The 22,565-nt window shown below is 37.7% G+C and overlaps 1 protein-coding gene across 1 annotated transcript; it reads right to left on the minus strand.

Annotated features, from left to right (window-relative positions):
- Window positions 1–8,589: 8,589 nt before the first annotated feature.
- Window positions 8,590–22,524, minus strand: LOC123564417 (60S ribosomal protein L3-like). The gene is made up of 8 exons (XM_045357985.2): window positions 22,400–22,524; window positions 21,947–22,139; window positions 14,610–14,778; window positions 14,065–14,200; window positions 12,351–12,537; window positions 11,693–12,051; window positions 10,645–10,764; window positions 8,590–8,727 (listed from the first exon to the last, which is right to left on the minus strand). Exons 1-8 carry the CDS (start codon window positions 22,478–22,480, stop codon window positions 8,683–8,685), a joined length of 1,290 nt encoding a protein of 429 aa, XP_045213920.2. The 5' UTR covers window positions 22,481–22,524; the 3' UTR covers window positions 8,590–8,682.
- Between the last annotated feature and the right edge of the window lie 41 nt (window positions 22,525–22,565).

The raw sequence follows: 22,565 nt of genomic DNA on the forward strand, positions 1-22,565 counted from the left end.
GAAATATGTAAATACATTTTCATGTTGATCTTGTTAATAAAATATATGAATTACCTATACATTTTATTCTCCATTTTTGCACATTAAATCACAATCTAGTTTAATACTCACATAAAACTTGTATCTTGTTAATGGAGCAGCAGAGTTTATTTTCTCTCAGCTCAACATCTGGCTAGAGTTTTAAGCCTCATTTATCACCTTGTGGTCAGTGGCAATGGCATAACACTGACTTGTTCATTGGGCAATAAACCTTTGTACTGTTAAGACACTGATGAATCCTCATCGAGGTTATGTAAGCCGAAATCGCATTTTATAAGTCTGTTGAGATAAGCCACAGTAAAAGGGCGCTACAGAAAATTTGATATATATTTTTTAAACAAGAGGACCATGATGGTCCTGAATCGCTCACCTCTTCCCACATGACCCAGTTTTGAGTATGACGTCGTTTTTTCTATTATTTGATATAGTGACCTAGTTTTTGAGCTCATGTGACCCAGTTTTGAACTTGACCTAGATATTATCAAGATAAAAATTCTGACTAATTTTCATGAAGATCCATTGAAAAATATGGTCTTTAGGTTTTTCTATTATTTGACCTATTGACCTAGTTTTTGAAGGTACGTGACCCTGTTTTTAACTTTACCTAGATATCATCAAGGTGAACATTCTCACTAATTTTCATGAAGATCTCATGAAAAATATGGCCTCTAGAGAGGTCACAAGGTTTTTCTATTTTAATACCTACTGGCCTAGTTTTTGACCGCACATGACCCAGTTTCGAAACTGACCTAGATATCATCAAGGTGAACATTCAGATCAATTTTCATGAAGATCCATTGAAAAATATGGCCTCTAGAGAGGTCAAAAGATTTTAACAAGAGGGTCATGATGACCCTGGATCGCTCACCAGCGTAATATGTTTCAAATGTCAAACTGATGATTTTTAGAAATTTTTTGGAAAATTTTCCGATGTACAATCAAGTAACCCCTGGGGCGGGGCCAATTTTACCCCGGGGGTCATGATTTGAACAAAGTTTGTAGAAGTCGACTAGGCAATGTTACACATCGAATATCTAAGATCTAGGCCTTCTGGTTTATTTTAAGCAAATTTATGAAGATTTCCCTATGTACAATAAAGTAACCCCTGGGGCTGGGTCAATTTGACCCTGAGGGGGTCAAGATTTGAACAAATTTTGTAGAGGTCCACTAGGCAATGCTACATGTCGAATATCTAAGCTCTCGGCCTTCTGGTTTATTTTTAGAAAATATTGAAGATTTTTCTATGTACAATCAAGTAACCCCATGGGGCGGGGCCAATTTGATCCCGGGGGTAATGATTTGAAGAAATTTTGTAGAGGTCTACTACGCAATGCTACATGTCAAATACCTAAGACCTAGGCCTTCTGGTTTATATTTAGAAATTTTTTGAAGATTTTCCTATGTAAAATCAAGTGACCCCTGGGGCGGGGTCAATTTTGACCCTGGGGTCATGATTTGAATAAATATTGTAGAGGTCCACTAGGCAATGCTACATGTGAAATATCTAAGCTCTAGGCCTTCTGGTTTATTTTTAGAAAATTTTTGAAGATTTTCATATGTAAAATCAAGCGACCCCTAGGGCGGGGTCAATTTTGACCCCGGGGGTCATGATTTGAACAACTTTAGTAGAGGTCCACTAGGCAATGCTACATGTCAAATATCTAAGCTCTAGGGCTTCTGCTTTTTGAGAAGAAGATTTTTTAAGGTTTTCCTATGTAAAATCAAGTGACCCCTGGGGCGGGGTCAATTTTGACCACGGGGGTCTGATTTGAACAAATTTTGTAGAGGTCCACTAGGCAATGCTACATGTGAAATATCTAAGACCTAGGCCTTCTGCTTTATTTTTAGAATTTTTTTGAAGATTTTCCTATGTAAAATCAAGTGACCCCTGGGGCGGGGTCAATTTTGACCCCGGGGTCATGATTTGAATAACTTTAGTAGAGGTCCATTAGGCAATGCTACATGTCAAATATCTAAGGTCTAGGGCTTCTGGTTTTCGAGAAGAAGATTTTTTAAGATTTTTCTATGTAAAATCAAGTGACCCCTGGGGCGGGGTCAATTTTGACCCCGGGGTCATGATTTGAACAAACTTGGTAGAGGTCCACTAGGCAATGCTTCACACCAAATATCTAAGCTCTAGGGCTTCTGGTTTTTGAGAAGAAGATTTTTAAAGTTTTTCCTTTCGGTTGCCATGGCAACCAGAGTTCTGCATGGAATTCAATTCTTTGAACAATTTTTAGAGAAGACCATCCAAGGAACATCCCTGTGAAGTTTCATCAAATTGGCCTGTTGGTTTAGGAGGAGATGTTGTTTAAAGGAAAGTGTGGACGGACGGACGGACGACGGACGGACGACGGACGGACGGACGGACGGACGGACGGACGGACGCCGGACGGTGAGCGATCACAATAGCTCACCCTGAGCACTTTGTGCTCTGGTGAGCTAATAATTTTAGACCTACGGACCTAGTTTTTGACCACAGTTTACTCAGTTTCAAATTTGACCTAGATATCATCAAGATGAACATTCAGACCAACTTTCATACAGATCCCATGAAAAGTATGGCCTCTAGAGAGGTCACAAGGTTTTTAATTATTTGACCTACTGACCTAGTTTTTTATGGCACGTGACCCAGTTTCCAACTGATCTAGATATCATCAAGGTGAACATTCTGACCATTTTTTATGGAGATCTATTCACAAGTATGGCCTCTAGAGAGGTCAAAAGGTTTTTCTATTTTTAGACCTACTGACCTAGTTTTTGACCGCACATGACCCTGTTTCGAAATTGACCTAGATATCATCAAGATGAACATTCTGACCAATTTTCATACAGATCCAATGAAAAATATGGCCTTTAGAGAGGTCACAAGGTTTTTCTATTATTTGACCTACTGACCTAGTTTTTGATGGCACATGACCCACTTTCGAACTTGACCTAGATATCATCAAGATGACATTCAGATTAACTTTCATACAGATCCCATGAAAAATATGGCCTCTAGAGAGCTCACAAGGTTTTTCTATTATTTGACCTACTGACTTAGTTTTTGATGGCACGTGACCCACTTTCGAACTTGACCTAGATATCATCAAGGTGAACGTTCTGACCAATTTTCATGAAGATGTCATGAAATATATGGCCTCTAGAGAGGTCACAAGGTTTTTCTATTTTTAGACCTACTGACCTAGTTTTTGACAGCACGTGACCCAGTTTCGAACCTGACCTAGATATCATCAAGATGAACATTCAGACCAACTTTCATACAGATCCATGAAAAATATGGCCTTTAGAGAGGTCACAAGGTTTTTCTATTATTTGACCTACTGACCTAGTTTTTGATGGCACGTGACCGAGTTTCGAACTTGACCTAGATATTATCAAGGTGAACGTTCTGACCAATTTTCATGAAGATCTTGTGAAATATATGGCCTCTAGAGAGCTCACAAGGTTTTTTCTATTTTTAGACCTACTGACCTAGTTTTTGAAGGCACGTGACCCAGTTTTGAACTTGACCTAGATATCATCAAGGTGAACATTCTGACCAACTTTCATAAAGATCCCATGAAAAATGTGACCTTTAGAGTGGTCACAAGGTTTTTCTATTTTTAGACCTACTGACCTAGTTTTTGACCGCACATGACCCAGTTTCGAACTTGACCTAGATATCATCAAGATGAACATTCTGATTAATTTTCATGAAGATCCCATGAAAAATGTGACCTCTAGAGTGGTCACAAGGTTTTTCTATTTTTAGACCTACTGACCTAGTTTTTGACCGCACGTGACCCAGTTTCGAACTTGACCTAGATATCATCAAGATGAACATTCTGATTAACTTTCATGAAGATCCCATGAAAAATGTGACCTCTAGAGTGGTCACAAGGTTTTTCTATTTTTAGACCTACTGACCTAGTTTTTGACCGCAGGTGACCCAGTTTCGAACTTGACCTAGATATCATCAAGATGAACGTTCTGACCAATTTTCATGAAGATCTTGTGAAATATATGGCCTCTAGAGAGCTCACAAGGTTTTTCTATTTTTAGACCTACTGACCTAGTTTTTGAAGGCACCTTACCCAGTTTTGAACTTGACCTAGATATCATCAAGGTGAACATTCTGACCAACTTTCATAAAGATCCCATGAAAAATGTGACCTTTAGAGTGGTCACAAGGTTTTTCTATTTTTAGACCTACTGACCTAGTTTTTGACCGCACATGACCCACTTTCGAACTTGACCTAGATATCATCAAGGTGAACGTTCTGACCAATTTTCATGAAGATGTCATGAAATATATGGCCTCTAGAGAGGTCACAAGGTTTTTCTATTTTTAGACCTACTGACCTAGTTTTTCACAGCACGTGACCCAGTTTCGAACCTGACCTAGATATCATCAAGATGAACATTCAGACCAACTTTCATACAGATCCCATGAAAAATATGGCCTTTAGAGAGGTCACAAGGTTTTTCTATTATTTGACCTACTGACCTAGTTTTTGATGGCACGTGACCGAGTTTCGAACTTGACCTAGATATTATCAAGGTGAACGTTCTGACCAATTTTCATGAAGATCTTGTGAAATATATGGCCTCTAGAGAGCTCACAAGGTTTTTCTATTTTTAGACCTACTGACCTAGTTTATGAAGGCACGTGACCCAGTTTTGAACTTGACCTAGATATCATCAAGGTGAACATTCTGACCAACTTTCATAAAGATCCCATGAAAAATGTGACCTTTAGAGTGGTCACAAGGTTTTTCTATTTTTAGAACTACTGACCTAGTTTTTGACCGCACATGACCCAGTTTCGAACTTGACCTAGATATCATCAAGATGAACATTCTGATTAATTTTCATGAAGATCCCATGAAAAATGTGACCTCTAGAGTGGTCACAAGGTTTTTCTATTTTTAGACCTACTGACCTAGTTTTTGACCGCACGTGACCCAGTTTCGAACTTGACCTAGATATCATCAAGATGAACATTCTGATTAACTTTCATGAAGATCCCATGAAAAATGTGACCTCTAGAGTGGTCACAAGGTTTTTCTATTTTTAGACCTACTGACCTAGTTTTTGACCGCAGGTGACCCAGTTTCGAACTTGACCTAGATATCATCAAGATGAACGTTCTGACCAATTTTCATGAAGATCTTGTGAAATATATGGCCTCTAGAGAGCTCACAAGGTTTTTCTATTTTTAGACCTACTGACCTAGTTTTTGAAGGCACGTTACCCAGTTTTGAACTTGACCTAGATATCATCAAGGTGAACATTCTGACCAACTTTCATAAAGATCCCATGAAAAATGTGACCTTTAGAGTGGTCACAAGGTTTTTCTATTTTTAGACCTACTGACCTAGTTTTTGACCGCACATGACCCAGTTTCGAACTTGACCTAGATATCATCAAGATGAACATTCTGATTAATTTTCATGAAGATCCCATGAAAAATGTGACCTCTAGAGTGGTCACAAGGTTTTTCTATTTTTAGACCTACTGACCTAGCTTTTGACCGCACGTGACCCAGTTTCGAACTTGACCTAGATATCATCAAGATGAACATTCTGATTAACTTTCATGAAGATCCCATGAAAAATGTGACCTCTAGAGTGGTCACAAGGTTTTTCTATTTTTAGACCTACTGACCTAGTTTTTGACCGCACGTGACCCAGTTTCGAACTTGACCTAGATATCATCAAGATGAACATTCTGACCAATTTTCATAAAGATCCCATGAAAAATGTGACCTCTAGAGTGGTCACAAGCAAAAGTTTACGGACGGACGGACGCACGACGGACACCGCGCGATCACAAAAGCTCACCTTGTCACTTTGTGACAGGTGAGCTAAAAAATGAATAAATAAATGGGAAATGTTTAATCTCAACAGACTGTGTAAGTCTAGTAATAACTGTGTGTGTTCGGGTTTAACGTCTTTTTTTCAACAATTTTCAGTCATATAAATGACGGCGTCTACTTGTGTCTTGATGTGGAACAACTACTTTCAGCTTGAAAAACTGAGATCGAGTGAAGGTGCATCAAAACTTTAACCTGAAATTCTGTTAAAAAAAAAAAAAAATCATGAAATATTGGAGCGAGTTATGGCCCTTGGCCCATATGATGTAGGTGACGAGGAGTAACTGTATTTTAACACATCCATCAAGTAACTAGAAAATGCTTTTGTAAAAAAGCGCATGTCTCCCCCAATGCAAAGTCCTATAGGCAACAAGTCAATAGGAGTCAGGAGCAAAAGTCAAAGAGACACTGATGGTTGGCTGCAGTAGGGATCATCTACTTGGCATGTCCAATCATCCCGCTAAATTTCAACACTCTTGGCCTAGTAGTTCTCAAGTAACTGTTCAGGCTCCTGTGACCTTGACCTTTGATCAAGTGACCTCAAAATAAATAGGGGTCATCTACTCTGCATGTCCAATCATCTTATTAAGTTTCAACAGGCCACTGTGGCCTTGACCTTTAATAGACTGACCCCAAAATCAATAGGGGTCATCTACTCTGCATGTTCAATCATCCTATGAAGTTTCAACATTCTGGGTCAAGTGGTTCTCAAGTTATTGATCGGAACTGGTTATCAATGTTCAGGCCCCTGTGACCTTGACCTTTAACCGAGTGACCCCAAAAACAATAGGGGTGATTAACTGTGCATGAACAATTATCATATGAAGTTTCAACATTCTGGGTTGAGAGGTTCTCAAGTTATTGATTGGAAATGGTTTTGCATGTTCAGGCCCCTGTGGCCTTGACCTTTAACAGAGTGACCCTAAAATCATTAGGGGTCATCAACTCTGTATGACCAATCATCCTATGAAATTTCATCATTCTGGAACAAGTGGTTCTCAAGTTACTGACCGGAAATGGTTTTCAATGTTCAGGCCCCTGTGACCTTGACCTTTAATGGAGTGACCCCAAAATTGATAGGGGTATTCTACTTTGCATGTACAATCATCCTATGAAGTTTCAACATTCTGGGTCAAGTGGTTCTCTAGTTATTGATCGGAAATGGTTTTCCATGTTCAGGCCCCTGTGACCTTGACCTTTGACAGAGTGACCCCAAAATCAATAGGGGTCATCTACGCTTCAAGACCAATCATCCTATGAAGTTTCAACATTCTGGGTCAAGTGGTTCTCAAGTTACTGACCGGAAAAGGTTTTCAATGTTCAGGCCCCTGTGACCTTGACCTTTAATGGAGTGACCCCAAAATCGATAGGGGTCATCTACTCTGCATGTCCAATCATCCTATGAAGTTTCAACATTCTGGGTCAAGTGGTTCTCTAGTTATTGATCGGAAATGGTTTTCCATGTTCAGGCCCCTGTGACCTTGACCTTTGACAGAGTGACCCCAAAATCAATAGGGGTCATCTACTCTTCATGACCAATCATCCTATGAAGTTTCAACATTCTGGGTCAAGTGGTTCTCAAGTTACTGACCGTAAATGGTTTTCAATGTTCGGGCCCCTGTGACCTTGACCTTTAATGGAGTGACCCCAAAATCGATAGGGGTCATCTACTTTGCATGTACAATCATCCTATGAAGTTTCAACATTCTGGATCAAGTGCTTCTCTAGTTATTGATCGGAAATGGTTTTCCATGTTCAGGCCCCTGTGACCTTGACCTTTGACAGAGTGACCCCAAAATCAAAAGGGGTCATCTACTCTTCATGACCAATCATCCTATGAAGTTTCAACATTCTGGATCAAGTGCTTCTCTAGTTATTGATCGGAAATGGTTTTCCATGTTCAGGCCCCTGTGACCTTGACCTTTGACAGAGTGACCCCAAAATCAAAAGGGGTCATCTACTCTTCATGACCAATCATCCTATGAAGTTTCAACATTCTGGGTCAAGTGGTTCTCAAGTTACTGACCGGAAATGGTTTTCAATGTTCGGGCCCCTGTGACCTTGACCTTTAATGGAGTGACCCCAAAATCGATAGGGTTCATCTACTTTGCGTGTACAATCATCCTATGAAGTTCCAACATTCTGGGTCAAGTGGTTCTCTAGTTATTGATCGGAAATGGTTTTCAATGTTCAGGCCCCTGTGACCTTGACCTTTGACGGAGTGACCCCAAAAACAATAGGGGTCGTCTACTCCAGCAGCCCTATAACCCTTTGAAGTTTGAAGGTTCTAGGTCAAATGGTTCTCCAGTTATTGCTCGGAAATGAAGTGTGACGTACGGACGGACAGGGCAAAAACAATATGTCTCCTGGGGGAGACATAATTACAGAGATAAAATGCATCAAAACTTAAGGCAAGTATGTGGAAGGAAGCAGAGTCAAGTAGACGACCCTCCATTCTTCGTATAGTCCAGCTAAAAATGTTGGTTTGTAGCCAAATTTGAACTTGGCCTGTACTTTATTATGTTACATTTGTGTACCAAAATTTATCTGAATCTTTACAGTCAAGCCTTTCATGAATTATTGTCTGGAAACCAGCAACAAACTGTTTTGTGGGGTATAATAAGCTAAATTCTTTAAACTTCTAACTGCGACCTATATCTTTGAACAAGGGGTTATAATCAATAACAGTATTCATTTTTCTCTTCATTTATTTCAACGAGTTCATTTACAGTCCAAGCACATGCATGTTGAGGCTGTTGTGTACAACTACATGGCCTGTCTGTCTAGGCAGCTCCCTCAATCTTCGGGGCATCCTTCTTCAGCGGGCCCTGTAGAAGATGAACAGTAATATCTTGGTTATATTTATTTAATGATGAGCATTAGTGGCATTCTGTAAATGGTCTGTTGTGCTGCAAAGCACCAAGTTTTTTGACACGTTTTTTTTCCCCCAGTAAAAAGACGAGAGGACCATGATGGTCCTGAATTGCTCACCTGTTCCCACATGACCCAGTTTTGGGTTTGACGTCGTTTTTTCTATTATTTGACATAGTGACCTAGTTTTTGAGCTCATGTGACCTAGTTTTGAACTTGACCTAGATATCATCAAGATAAAAATTCTGACCAATTTTCATGAAGATCCATTGAAAAATATGGCCTCTAGAGAGGTCAAAAGACTTTATTATTTGACCTACTGACCTAGTTTTTGAATGCAGTTGACCCAGTTTCAAACTTGAACTAGATATCATCAAGATGGACATTCAGACCAACTTTCATACAGATCCCATGAAAAGTATTGCCTCTAGAGAGGTCACAAGGTTTTTTTTTATTATTTGACCTACTGACCTAGTTTTTGATGGCACGTGATCCAGTTTCAAACTTGACCTAGATACCATCAAGGTGAACATTCTGACCAATTTTCATGAAGATCCATTCAAGGGTATGGCCTCTAGAGAGGTCACAAGGTTTTTCTATTTTAAGACCTACTGACCTCGTTTTTGATCGCAGTTGACCCAGTTTCAAACTTGACCTATATATCATCAAGATGAACATTCTGACCAATTTTTATGAAGATCTATTCAAAAGTATGGCCTCTAGAGAGGTCACAATGTTTTTCTATTTTTAGACCTACTGACCTAGTGTTTAACACATGACCCAGTTTCGAACTTGACCTAGATATCATCAAGCTGAACATTCAGACCAACTTTCATACAGATCCCATGAAAAATATGGCCTTTAGAGAGATCACAAGGTTTTTCTATTTTTAGACCTACTGACCTAGTTTTTGGCAGCATGTGACCCAGTTTCGAACTTTACCTAGATATCATCAAGGTGAACATTCTGACCAATTTTCATGATGATCTTATGAAATATATGGCCTCTAGTGAGGTCACAAGGTTTTTCTATTTTTAGACCTACTGACCTAGTTTTTGAAGGCACGTGACCCAGTTTCGAACTTGACCTAGATATCATCAAGATGAACATTCAGACCAACTTTCATACAGATCCCATGAAAAATATGGCCTTTAGAGAGGTTACAAGGTTTTTCTATCATCTGACCTACTGACCTAGTTTTTGATGGCACGTGACCCGGTTTCTAACCTGACCTAGATATCATCAAGATGAACATTCTGACCAATTTTCATGAAGATCTTGTGAAATATATGGCCTCTAGAGAGGTCACAAGGGTTTTCTATTTTTAGACCTACTGACCTAGTTTTTGACCGCACGTGACCCAGTTTCGAACTTGACCTAGATATCATCAAGGTGAACATTCTGATCAATTTTCATAAAGATCCCATGAAAAATGTGACCTCTAGAGTGGTCACAAGCAAAAGTTTACGCACTTACTGACGACGGACGCTGCGCGATCACAAAAGCTCACCTTGTCACTTTGTGACAGGTGAGCTAAGAACAGTACGTGACCAGTGGTCAAAATGAAAGCAAACATCAGAAGGAAGGCAGCATGGGTTTTTAATCAACCATGTTGTCATGCATCCCCTGGCAGGGGGATAAACCATGTACTTCATCATAGTTTTCTCATGTTTTGTTTGTATGTATTCAGCTCAGAGTTTTACCAGTGATATCATTTTAATGGTCAGTTTCTGAACTTTTTGCCAGATTATATCAGAACCGAGTAGTAGTAAATTTTTGCCTCATCTAGGGATTAAACTTCCACCTTCAGTATTCCTGAACTTGCATTGTTTTAGTAAAAAGTACATAAAACTGAAGTGATTTAAGCAACATACCATGAAAGTTTTCTTCTCCTCAATGGTCTGGAAGCGTCCATGACCAAACTTGCTGGAAGTATCGATGAACTTCAGGTTGATCTTCTCCATCTGTCTCCTCCTGTGTGACTTCAGCAGCGACTGTAACAATAGAAAAGGTCAATAAATGCCTCACAAAACCATTTTATATACATTGCAATGTGTATGAGATTTCTTTTTTTGAAAATCTAAGCAATATAAACTCATCAGAAGGAAGGCAGCATGGATTTTTCATCAACCATGTTGTCAGGTGTCCCCCGGCAAGGGGACAAACCATGTACTTCATCATAAGTTTTCTACGACTAAGAAAATACAACTTAATCAACTAAAAGTAATGTTGTGAAAGGCTCCTGTCATCTTTCAACATTCTATTCATCTTCTTTCACGTTCACAATTTTCACGTTGGCCATTTTTTGCTTTTTTTCACAGTCAAATACAGGCTAAAAGTAGCAGTACTTTCCCATAAAGGTTACATTTTCCCCTGTATTTAAAGAATATATTCAGTAATATACATAGTGAATAATTTTACCAAAAATATACATTTTCCAAGTAAAACATGTGATCTTTCATACTTCCTCGTTACCATGCACAGAAACATCAATCAAACACCAGAAGGAAGGCAGCATGGGTTTTTAATCAACCATTTTGTCATAAGTCACTCAGTAAAGAGACGGCCATCATACATTTTTTGTTTTGTTCGTTTGCTCTGGGTTTAACGCCGTTTATCAATAGTATTTCAGTTATGTAAAGGCAGGCAGTTAACCTAACCGTGCTCCTGGATTCTGTACCAGTATTACAAACTTCTTCTCCGCAAGTGGCTGCCAACTTCCCCACATGAATCAGAGGACTAATGATTTCAGACACTGTGGCCTTTATCAAATCGACACGGAGAACATGCGCCTCACCCAAGGACCGAAATCAGACCGTTATCTGCAGATCTGCGCTCTCCCCATTGAGCTAAGCAGACAGACTCATCATATGGTTTAAGAGTCTAAATGAAATTATGCTGTAAGGTACATAATACAATTACCTTTCTGAGAGTGAGAACTCTCTTTTTTGGACCAACACAGCATCCCTTGATCATGAGGAAGTCATTGTTGACCTCGCCATAATGAGGGAAACCTCCAAGTGGTGTTATTGTCTTATCAGTTGGATCATATTCTGTAGCAGCATTGTTTTTGACAACCTTGCCATCCTTGGTGTGGATTCCATCACCAATACGGTAAATCTTCTTGTTGATCTCAGTACGATGATGGTAACCCTTCTGACCAGCACGGGCAACAGTAAACTGCACACGGCTAGGATGCCATGCACCAATACAGGCAACCTTTCTCAGACCCTTGTGCGTCTTCCTTGGTAGCTTCTTACAGTGCCATCTTGAAGTCACACCTAGACATAAACACAACTACTCTTAACCAAACAAACTCTAATGAAAGTAAAAGTGAATGTGAAAATACAGACTAAATCATAATATAATTTTCCACATTTCTCCTCTAATCAAGTTGCTACGTAGTTCTTGAGGAATGGTGGAGGAAATATGAATCCTGGAAGCAAGAAACTGGTCTGTATCTCTAATCATACTAACAAACTGTTGTCCAAAACTTAAATCTGTACAAAATCTGACCAAAGTTTTTATAATACCAAAATTACAGTTCTGGAATACAATCTTTTAATATGACAACATTTACCTTTCACTCCCTTTCCCTTGGTGACGCCAATGATATCAATGTTCTCATCCTGGGAGAACACACTCTTGACTGGAACACTCTTCTCCATGTGCTCTCGTACCCAGTCAACCTTCTCAGAGACGGTTCCACCATTCACTTGGACCTCCATAATGTGGGCCTTCTTCTGGCGTTTCTTCAACAACTTGGTCTGTAATAAATATTTTAAACTGGTTACAAGGAATACATTTTCCATTTAAATCGGTGCTCCATATAAGCTGTATATTTGCTTATTTTACACCAGAAAATACACAAGACACAAAAGATGCAAGAAATTAGAATACTTTAGATTTTCACACCCAGAAACTTTTGTCTCTGCTACTCAACTCAAATGCTATTATATTCGCAATGGGATGTTCTTGTGTGTACAAAATAAATACATTCCCTGTCAAAGATGCTTTAAACATTACGGTGTGCAATTATAGAGTATCTACCAGTCAAGGGATAGGGAAGTACAAATTACTGAGAATTTTTCTTGGCTGAAAAGCTACTGTTTATCATTTTGCAGGCTCTAATTTGCAATATTTTGAGAAATATAAGGACTCGTTTGGTGTTAACGTATGTCAATTTCTTTGGCTTAATGTTCTTTAAACTGCCAGTGAAGAACAATTTTGTCTTTAATTAATGAACAATTAGCAAAGCAAAGTAGAAAACATATAGGAGAAAGGTGGTTATTCATTCAGAACTCTGCCACTGAATGACTGGCATATAGATAAAACATCTCAATTACACCAAACATGCATTTGGGACTGGCATCAAAAAATCATCTTGAGCACTGCAAATTCTTTACCAGTCTCACTTTTTATATCCGTGATGTGTAACTAGAATTCATCATGGTTGCCACTTTGTTGAGAAAATGAAATTCCCAGACTAAACCATACTTTTCACTGACCAATACCACATTTTTTTCGACCTCCTCCTCCCCAACAGCCATCCAATCCACCCTTTTATATTTATTTTGTTTCAGATATAACAGAGCACTAGACAACTTTTGGGGACAGGTACCCATACCCTCAGGAAGGGGAATTTTTCGTTAAGACAAAAAGATGAAGTTTTTAGCCATACATATCTTACTACTTTTCACACTTACTAACACTGTTTTCAATCATTTCTAACTGATGTAATTATATTGCAGCAGTAACCTTTGTTACAGGCACTATAATATAACTTGAGAGTTCATATCTAGTTGCGTCAAACAACCTATTATCAGGGGAATTTTCTTCTGGGAAAGGGAAAAAAACAACATTATTTTATGAGGTGAATGGGGCCCATATTTGGCCCCAAAAACAGCCAAACGAGTGCACTGTATAACAAAATGAAATTGACTCGAACACAATTACATTATACACAATTACACCAAAATGTGTTTGGAAATACTTATACTGTCATAAGACTGCCATAGCCACTGAACATATCAGATATTGACCCAGAAATTCAATTTTCCCAGACTTTTGTCTTTAATAAATGAACAATTTTTCATTTTTCTCTGACCATTATCAAGATTTCCCTGACATTCACTGACCTTGAAAAAAAAACACAACCCATTTCCCCCCGACTTTTTAAAGTAAGTGGCAACCCTGTATGCCCAGGTTATTTCTCATCAAAACTGAATAATCATTCATTTACAGCCCTTTCAAAGAAAAGGTTACAAAATAACTTGTATATATATTTTACAAACCTGTGTGTGACAGATAGCCCTGATCGTGCTACAGTACTTCTTCATCTTGTTGAAATCCCTCTCTATTTCCTTTTTACCAGCATCATCATTCCACTTCTGGGAAGCCTTTGAAAATGCCTTTTTCTTGGAACGGTACCTTGACGAGGGGGGAACACATGTCCAAATCTCATCATGATCAAATCATGAGAGGAGAAATTGGACAAATGGCTCTTCAGAACAGCCAGCAAAGATGCGGGCAGAGAGGAGCCGTAAGATACACTCAACAGTCCAGATGGACTGGAGGAGCATGTTTATTATACAGTTTAACCTCACTAACAAAACTGTCAGTAGGAGGCCCAAGGTCCTGAAGCTTGGAATATATAAATCATTATGCAAAACTATATAAGGTTAAGTTAAGTACAAGTATTTATAGATTAAAGCATAGCACTATTCTACAATTACTTAAATCCATTAAAACAGGCAAAAGAAACCTTTTAATTTGTAAATCAATGCATTTACTAATTACATTAAATGCTTGCTGTCTAAAAAATATCTTGTTTGTATACCAATTTTTGTAGAATCTTCTTCTACATTCTTCACTGAGATGTTCTGCCCAGATGGTTTTGAAGGATCGCAGTCCACTTGGAGTCTCAATGTAACCAGTACATCCAACTACCATCATAGGTGGTGCTTCAACAATGGTCACTGCTTCGACAACTTCCTTCTTGTTGGACTCTTTGATACAAATAAAGCGAAATAATTTTACAATAAACTAATAAATTCAAATCAATATACATTTGTACTTGAAAACCAGATATGAAAGGCGTTAAAAAGAGCAACGATATATTGAAATTCACTGTATCACTATATTAGTCTGGTGATACGCGTATCGTATCATAGGCCTGTTTCACTATACAGTAAAAAATAGAAACATTGAATGAAAGCATTTATACAATCAGTGTTAAATATAGTAACTAGGCAATTTTATCATCTATAAAAAGTTCTTCAACTTCAAAGCAAATTTTTAAGTATTTTCCAATCGTAGGAATGTTGAATGGTTATTTTTTTTTTCATTTTGTCACATGAATGCAGTGATTATTTTTTTTGCATATTTTTACTGCCAAATTTCAGCAGTTTCCCCTCGCCAAAACAGGCCATTTCCCCCCAAAAAGTAGTCAATTTTCCCCCTCAAATTAAAAGGTTTTATCTCCAAAATGTAACAGTTTATATTCGGGTGTGAGATCCGCGATGTCTAACATGAAATTGGCAGATACGACATCAAAAATGTCCTTTTTGAGATAAAAATCAAGGTTACCGTCGCGAAAATACGTGACAAACAAAACATGGGCAATTTTCAAGAGAAATATGGACTTAAGGTAGTAGAGGTGTAATAGAGTACCTCCTTTTTGAAGAGTATTCCATTCCTAGCATAAACCCACTTTTACTGCATTTCTCATGGGGGCGTAGGTTCAAGCCCTACTGGGACCAAATTTTTTTCTCTCTTATTTTCCGTTTTTTCTGGTAAGTTTTTACTTCTTTCAAGATCTATGATTGATTTATTGAACAAAAATGGAAAAAATAATTTGATAAGCGATTTCTTGCTGTTCAAAGTGAATTTACTACTTAAACAGAAGGGGTAGAGTTACACATCTTTAAAAATATTGAGTTACATGTGGTAAAAGTTCTCTCTTTTGCTTTTACTCTTTAGATTACATATTGTGGAAGAAATTTAGGTAGGTTTTACATCTGCCCCAAGGGTCATTTTTGAATGAAGTAAGCAAAATTTAAAACAGAAACACAGGATTCGACCTTATTTTTTCAATGTTGAAGTTAGCATTCTGTATCATTAAGTCCATTTACTTAAGGAACCCTAGATAAAATGATACTCATATTTTTATTTTGTGTTTTATAATTGTTTACCAATAGTTTGATGATTCTTTTATTAAAATAAATCGTAAAATGAGTTCTCTGCAAACGTTTTGTATATTGGTCGTCACTTTGAAATTTGTCTCTACTTGAGCTAGAGGAGATACCGTAAGTTATACAAAATTTTGAAAAAACGGCATGGTAAATGTTAATAAAAACTTGCAAAGCAGTGCGAAACACGGTCATCTTTAAGAATAAACCAAGCAAATGCTATTTTGTAAACATTGCTATTACACCTCTACTACCTTAAAGGGAAAGGCAATGTTGTGCTTATGTTAATTTTGTCGACTAGGAACTTATCATTTAAATAAATGAAAGAATTTTCAAAATCGGCTTAAAAATGAGAAAGTAATGAGCATTTAGGCAGATCACTACCAAATCAAATGTAAGCCTCTGCTGCTCTAGTCACAATTAGTCCAAATATAAATAGTGCTAATCTTTCTCCCTTTCCTCACGCCCTTTCTCAATAGCATTGTGTTTTCTTTTACTCTACGGCGTTTCAGTATGTATCACTTAGGATTCTATCGAAATGTTCCTATCGCATCAGGGATATAAATTAACACTCGCCCAGTGCGACCAGATTTGAAGCTGGTCGAGTCAATGTTCCAAAATAGTCGCCCAGCCGGCGAATGGCTTTGGATTCACCTATTAATGTCAATATTCTGGGTTTTTCCGAGACTGTCTTATTAATATGCACTACGTCACTTAAATCGACCAATCAAAATTACCGATATATACTACGACCAATCGGAATAGGCGGATCATTTACTCCGACACTAACAATGGCTGCGCCCATAGAAATACAGCACTAGAAAGTAGAGGTTTATTGAAGGTTGTTAAAGAGCTTAGAACGGCCGGTCGTGGGGACAAAAGGAAATATTATCAGGATTATTTAAAGACCTAAAGGCCAATGAGGACTTTTAATGAAAAATGGGCTGTTAACAGACCGCGGCTGCATAGAACACCGACCGCAACATGGTGTGTACCAGGGTTCTCGGAAACGCCGAAATCGGCGTCCCTGTACGCATAATTGGTCCCGGTATACGCGTGTTTATTGCAGCTTGGGAGTCCCCGGACGCACGTTTCTGCAGTAAGACGCAATGAAAATTAATTGATTACGTAAACCTGCGAATACACAAGGTTTGACTCGAAAACAAAATATGTGGGCGGAGTTACTCGCTTGTCACCGATAGCCGCGTATAGCCAATCAGCGTTGCCCGTTTCCACTACACCGCGAGATAGCATGTGTATGATCAACTCGAATATACATGTGATTGTCGGCATGATTGCATAGGTGACAATTTCTAATTGTTTACGACGGATTACGTAGTATTTGAAGTAACTTCGATTGTTTTCTCACGTACTAATTACCAAGCAGTTTTCAAGATGTTTTTTTTTTTTTTTTTTAGAAAATGTGATAACTACGCTTAATTATGAATGTCCAAGTAATTTTAAGATGCTGTCGATGTCGGTCTTAGTAACGTGATTATTTTTTTGCAAAATCGCTGATGTTACTGAAGTAGCATTTATCAATATGTTGATCATAGACATACTGTGCATTCTTAATGTATTTTAGACCGAATGTTTTAACGTTATGCTCTTAATAAGCATTAAAATATAAGAATAATTGTTCATATATTTTCTTTTCAGTGTATGTTTATATACGTTTCCATTCTGAAATAAAAAGGTTAAGAAAAAGTTATCACGAGGCATTTTGTCCAACTTGATATTTTCACAAGGGGGATTTTGTCCACCTTGATAATTTCACAGGAGGATTTCGTCCAGGAAGACAAAAAACAGCAGGGATGGGGGGGGGGGAGGTTGTCCAACATTAATTTTTGACTACATTTTACTTATTTTACCTTTACCTTTTTATCTCATCTTAACAATATTTCGGTGAAGAATTGTGATTACAAAATGTCTGTCGGTCTACATTTAATCTGACAGTACAAATTAGAGGCCTGTGTTTTGACGAAAAGTCTAGTCAGTAGTTGGGACTGCAACTTTTTCAGCTTTGGGAGTCCCAGGACTGCAACTTGAAATTGCTAGTGAAAACCCTGTGTACTTTTTGTACAAGTAATAATTTCATAATTGTGAGTGACCTGTAACACGACAATGTAACAAAATACTACAATTCAGGTGTCCATAAGCGTGCAGCCTCTATCAAAATGCCCATAAACAACCCAATTCCTCTAGTGCTGCAAAAATCATTCAAACTTTAAGTGCGTCTGTGTTCGAGAGTCTGTGTCCGAATGTGTGAGTTTGATGAGTGTTCTGTAATTATATTTAAGAAATTGATGTATTTTGGCAGGAAGCAAATTACAAGACTTATCATTAATTATGTCGATCTAAACTGCTGTTAGTATATTTTCCCGCTAATAATAGCTGGGCCCCTAACTTTTAGGCTGGGCCCCTAGAATTTGCCTGTAGTAAGCCCAGTTGGCTAACAGGGTCTGAGTGTTAATTTATATCCCTGCGCATGCTATGTAACAATGGCGGCTTAAGAATCTAATGTTTTGAACTGTTCATACTGTTGTACAGGACACATATGAATAAATTCATACAGGGCCCTCGTTTGCCGATTTTTGGGGCCGAAATTCGGCCCCGTTCCCCCCTCGAAATAGTATGCTTTTTCCCCCCGAAGTATAGAAAAATTCCCCCTCGAAAGAAAAAAAAATCAAGCAAAAAATCGATACCCGATAGTCTTAGGAGCGTCTCGTAACTTAATGAGCCTGATCAAGTTTTACTCCTTCCTCTTATCAGTCATTTTCTACAGTAAAACTATATCCACGATAAACACGTGTATTCAAAATAAACACACGCGGTCATGCCCTCCTGCCTTTGATCTTCTGCTAAATTCCCGCTCTTTATCATGTGGACATGCCACGCTGATTTTTCTTTATCAGCAAGTTACGTCACGGCGAGTGAACATAGGTAATGAGAATCAATGAAGTGTTAACATTAATTGATAAAGCGGTACCCGTATTGAGCCTGCATACTGTCAAAAAGGCGCCAATTATTAAATTATCGTAATTAAGCGACCAGCTGATTACCGAGATTTCTTCATGCAAACTTTAAATAAGCTCATTGTTTAATGATTGTACCTTTATATCAACCAGAAAATCCACAAATTTAAATGGATTTGGAAAGTAAAAATAAGTTTAGAATGTCCGTTTACGATTCTAATTACACCCGATGACATATGCAATTTTTCCAAAATTCACTAAAAAAACTTGACACACAATGCAATTTTTAATGAAAAGTAGCATCATTATTTGAGGAACTATCTCTGGTTTACCTTAGTGGACCAAGTTTACTGGCAAAAACAACATTTCAGAGGACATTCCAAAAGTGTACCAGTATCCGGATAGTACGTTTTTGGATACATATTTACAGTGTTTTAGCACTTTTCTGCTAACAAACAAAAATATTGAAGAAAAACCTCATCAAATTAAAATGAATTTTGATAAAAATTTATTTACAATATCAGATTATATGACCTGAAACAGAAATTATTATTATGTTATTATGATGTAACATGTTCTTGGTTTTAGTAGCTATTAATTACTTAGTATTACTTTATAAGAAAATATAGTCAATTGTATCGATGTGTTGGGGCAGGACTCTTGTATTTTGAAAAAGGACCCTTCAAAATTTTGACCCAGGGGTCCTGGGACTCTTGGGTTTCCAGGTCTAGTGGAACCCCTGGTTTTACTGATCCGTATAATACACGCGTTTTTCAGTTCCCGGGATGCGTTTATGCAAAGTTACTTAACTTTGAAATAAAATGTCGCATAATGCACATCATACCGTAAAAAGATCACGGATGCAACAGGGGCGAAATGCGCAAAAAAGATTTGCTTTTTAAGCAGCATGCTCTCAAAAAAACAAACTACTGTCACAGACACCACTGTTTCATCAGGACCAGACATGCACAATCAGGTAGATACGATGAAGGGAAGCCCTGCTCCGGCTGCTGCTGAGACAATGTCCGTGGATACTGCTAGTGCTACCGATAATGACGACATGTGAACCTCGCTTGGATATCACATAACTGATTTAATAAAAGAGAATAAAAGTTGCCTGTTTTTAATAGATTATGTTCTGTACAATACTTCAGATATATTCACATTAGTTTGATATCTGTAATATTCAATTGACCTTAATTTCATATCTCCAGAATGAATTCCCCCCTCCCTTGAAAACGACGCGAAATTCCCCCCTCCAAGGGCCCCGGCCCCAATCCCCCAAAATGTAGAGAGGGCCCTGTCATATAAACGTATCGTTTCTGACGGTCCTTTTCTTTGTGTTCTCCCGAATTCTTCGTTAGTAATAACTTCCGTGAACATGATGCATTCTTCACACATATATTCTTATCAACTTTTAGTCATAACAATGTCAGAACATTATTGATAGCAACTAGCCTTAAATTTTATGGAAAGACCCACCCAATGTTTATTTAAACGCGATTTAAATGCATTTACTGAGGGTGCCGACAATACATTCATTCCAGGTATCAATTACTCTTTGACTGAAACCACTTTTTCGCAATTCAGAGTTAGATCGTTTCTTATACAACTTATAAATGTTACCCCTAGTTCTGTTCTGACCTGTCAAGGAAAAAAACTTTTCACTGTTAACTCCATCATACCCATGGACGATCTTGAACACCTGTATCATGTCTCCCCTAAGCCTTCTATATTCCAGAGTAGGTAAGCAGGGATATAAATTAGCAGGGGCCCAGTAGCCCATGGCCCCTAGATTTTGGGCTGGGCCCCTAAATTGTTGGAGAAAATGCCCATATTCCTAATGTTAAATATTTATTTTTGACAGTCTGGGCCCCTTAATAAAAATAGCTAGTTTATATCCCTGGGTATGCCCAACAACCTTAATCTTTCACAATATTCTCTGTTACCTAAAACTGCTATGAGCCTAGTTGCCCTTCTCTGGACATTCTCTATAGCAATCAAATCTTTCTTCAATCTTGGATTCCATACTACAGACGCATATTCCAAATGTGGCCTAATTAGTGCTTTATACAGGGACAGAACATATCTTCTATATCCATATATGTAAAAGTCCTAAAAATGAGACCCAAATCCATTTTCATTGATATGAATAGAAAACTTCATATCTGCATCAAAGAAATCATTTCTTTTTGCTATATAAGTGTCAATGATCGTATCTGTATAATGATATAAAATAAATTTAAATTAGATACAGTGCTTTAGGGTATAGCGGATAGCTAATTTTTCCTGCATTCCAGTTCAAAGAAATAATAGTAGCTTTTTTTCAGGATATCAGACAGAAAACATCTATTCTTCTTAAAACAGTCAGCTTTTCATAGAAATTCATGTTTTTTCTCTTCACCCCATTGTATACATATGCGCTGATTTAGGGTGTACAGGATAGCTTTGGTCATTTTTTACATTATTAGTTTAAAATCCACATCTTGACAAACTTTCCAAGGTTTCTTTAATATAAATCAGAATAATAATATATTCTCTTTTCAAAAACATTCAGCTTTTTAAATTTCTATCAAATACTTTTCATTCACTGACGTTTTTTACATATACACTGATTTAGTCTATAGGGGATAGCTTTATTTTACATTTGATGACATATGAAAAATAACATAACAAGCAAATATTTAAAAAATGTCAGAATGTCTGTTTGCATGCCAGTAAAAGAATGATATGAAATTTTATACAATAATTAAAGTCTAAATATAAAATTTATCAATCTATCCTCTATACCCTAAAGCACTGTATATAAGAAAAAGTATGGCTTATTTTCGTAAAAAAAATCTTATTTTCACGAAAATAACCTCATTTTCGCACTTCAGGCCTACCCGGCAGATTGAAATGGTAAGTTTTTCTTGCTTCTTAAACAGATTATGTATGTACTACCGCAACATAGGTTCCACCACTAGTCATTCCCACAGATAGTAATACTGTAGCTAGCTGTTTAAACTTACTGGATCCAGGTCGGTCAACTTCTCTCAGAATATGCGTCATTCCAGCCTTGTACCCGATAAAGGCTGTTAGATGGACTGGGTTAGCTTTGTTGTCTTTAGGGAAGGCCTTGCATTTACCACGTTGCCTCCTCGACCTTTTCTTGGGTAGAAATCCTTTGGAGCCATGTCGAGGAGCGGAAAATTTTCTGTGAGACTATTTAAAAAAAGCCACACGTTAGACTAATCAAAGGTGCTTAATCAGATTTTGGTCAAATAATGGATTTTTGAAATTTTTCGAGAAAACAAAACTTTTAAAGTTTTTTGTTCCTTACAGACTATATGAAAAGTAAAACTGTTGCTTGAATGCTATTGCCAACATTTGATTGTTTGTTTAAATACATTTTGAACATATGCTACCACTAAAAAAGAGAGATTCACTGAGATATAAACGACACAATTTCATGCACGTCTTACCATTTTGCCTGCACGACGGAAAAGGCCGTTTTGTGGGACTAAATTTACGACAATAAGAAAAGTGCCGCATGAAAATTTCATTCAAGACTTTTTTAATTGACTGAAAGAAAACACATGAATGTCCTTTACTCAGAATATTTGAAGCACCCCTCCACCACCCCATCCT

Source organism: Mercenaria mercenaria, chromosome 2 (genome assembly GCF_021730395.1).
Source record: "Mercenaria mercenaria strain notata chromosome 2, MADL_Memer_1, whole genome shotgun sequence".
NCBI classification, from domain to species: Eukaryota; Metazoa; Mollusca; class Bivalvia; order Venerida; family Veneridae; genus Mercenaria; species Mercenaria mercenaria.

What these genes read in the sequence shown, in the direction of transcription:
- LOC123564417 (XM_045357985.2), bottom strand. Translation starts at nt 22,480, where the DNA reads ATGAAATTTTCATGCGGCACTTTTCTTATTGTCGTAAATTTAGTCCCA. An exon ending in TCCGTCGTGCAGGCAAAATG is followed by an intron (nt 22,140 to 22,399) that starts GTAAGACGTGCA and finishes TTTTTTAAATAG; the next exon opens with TCTCACAGAAAATTTTCCGC. An exon ending in GGGCTATCTGTCACACACAG is followed by an intron (nt 12,538 to 14,064) that starts GTTTGTAAAATA and finishes TATTTATTACAG; the next exon opens with ACCAAGTTGTTGAAGAAACG.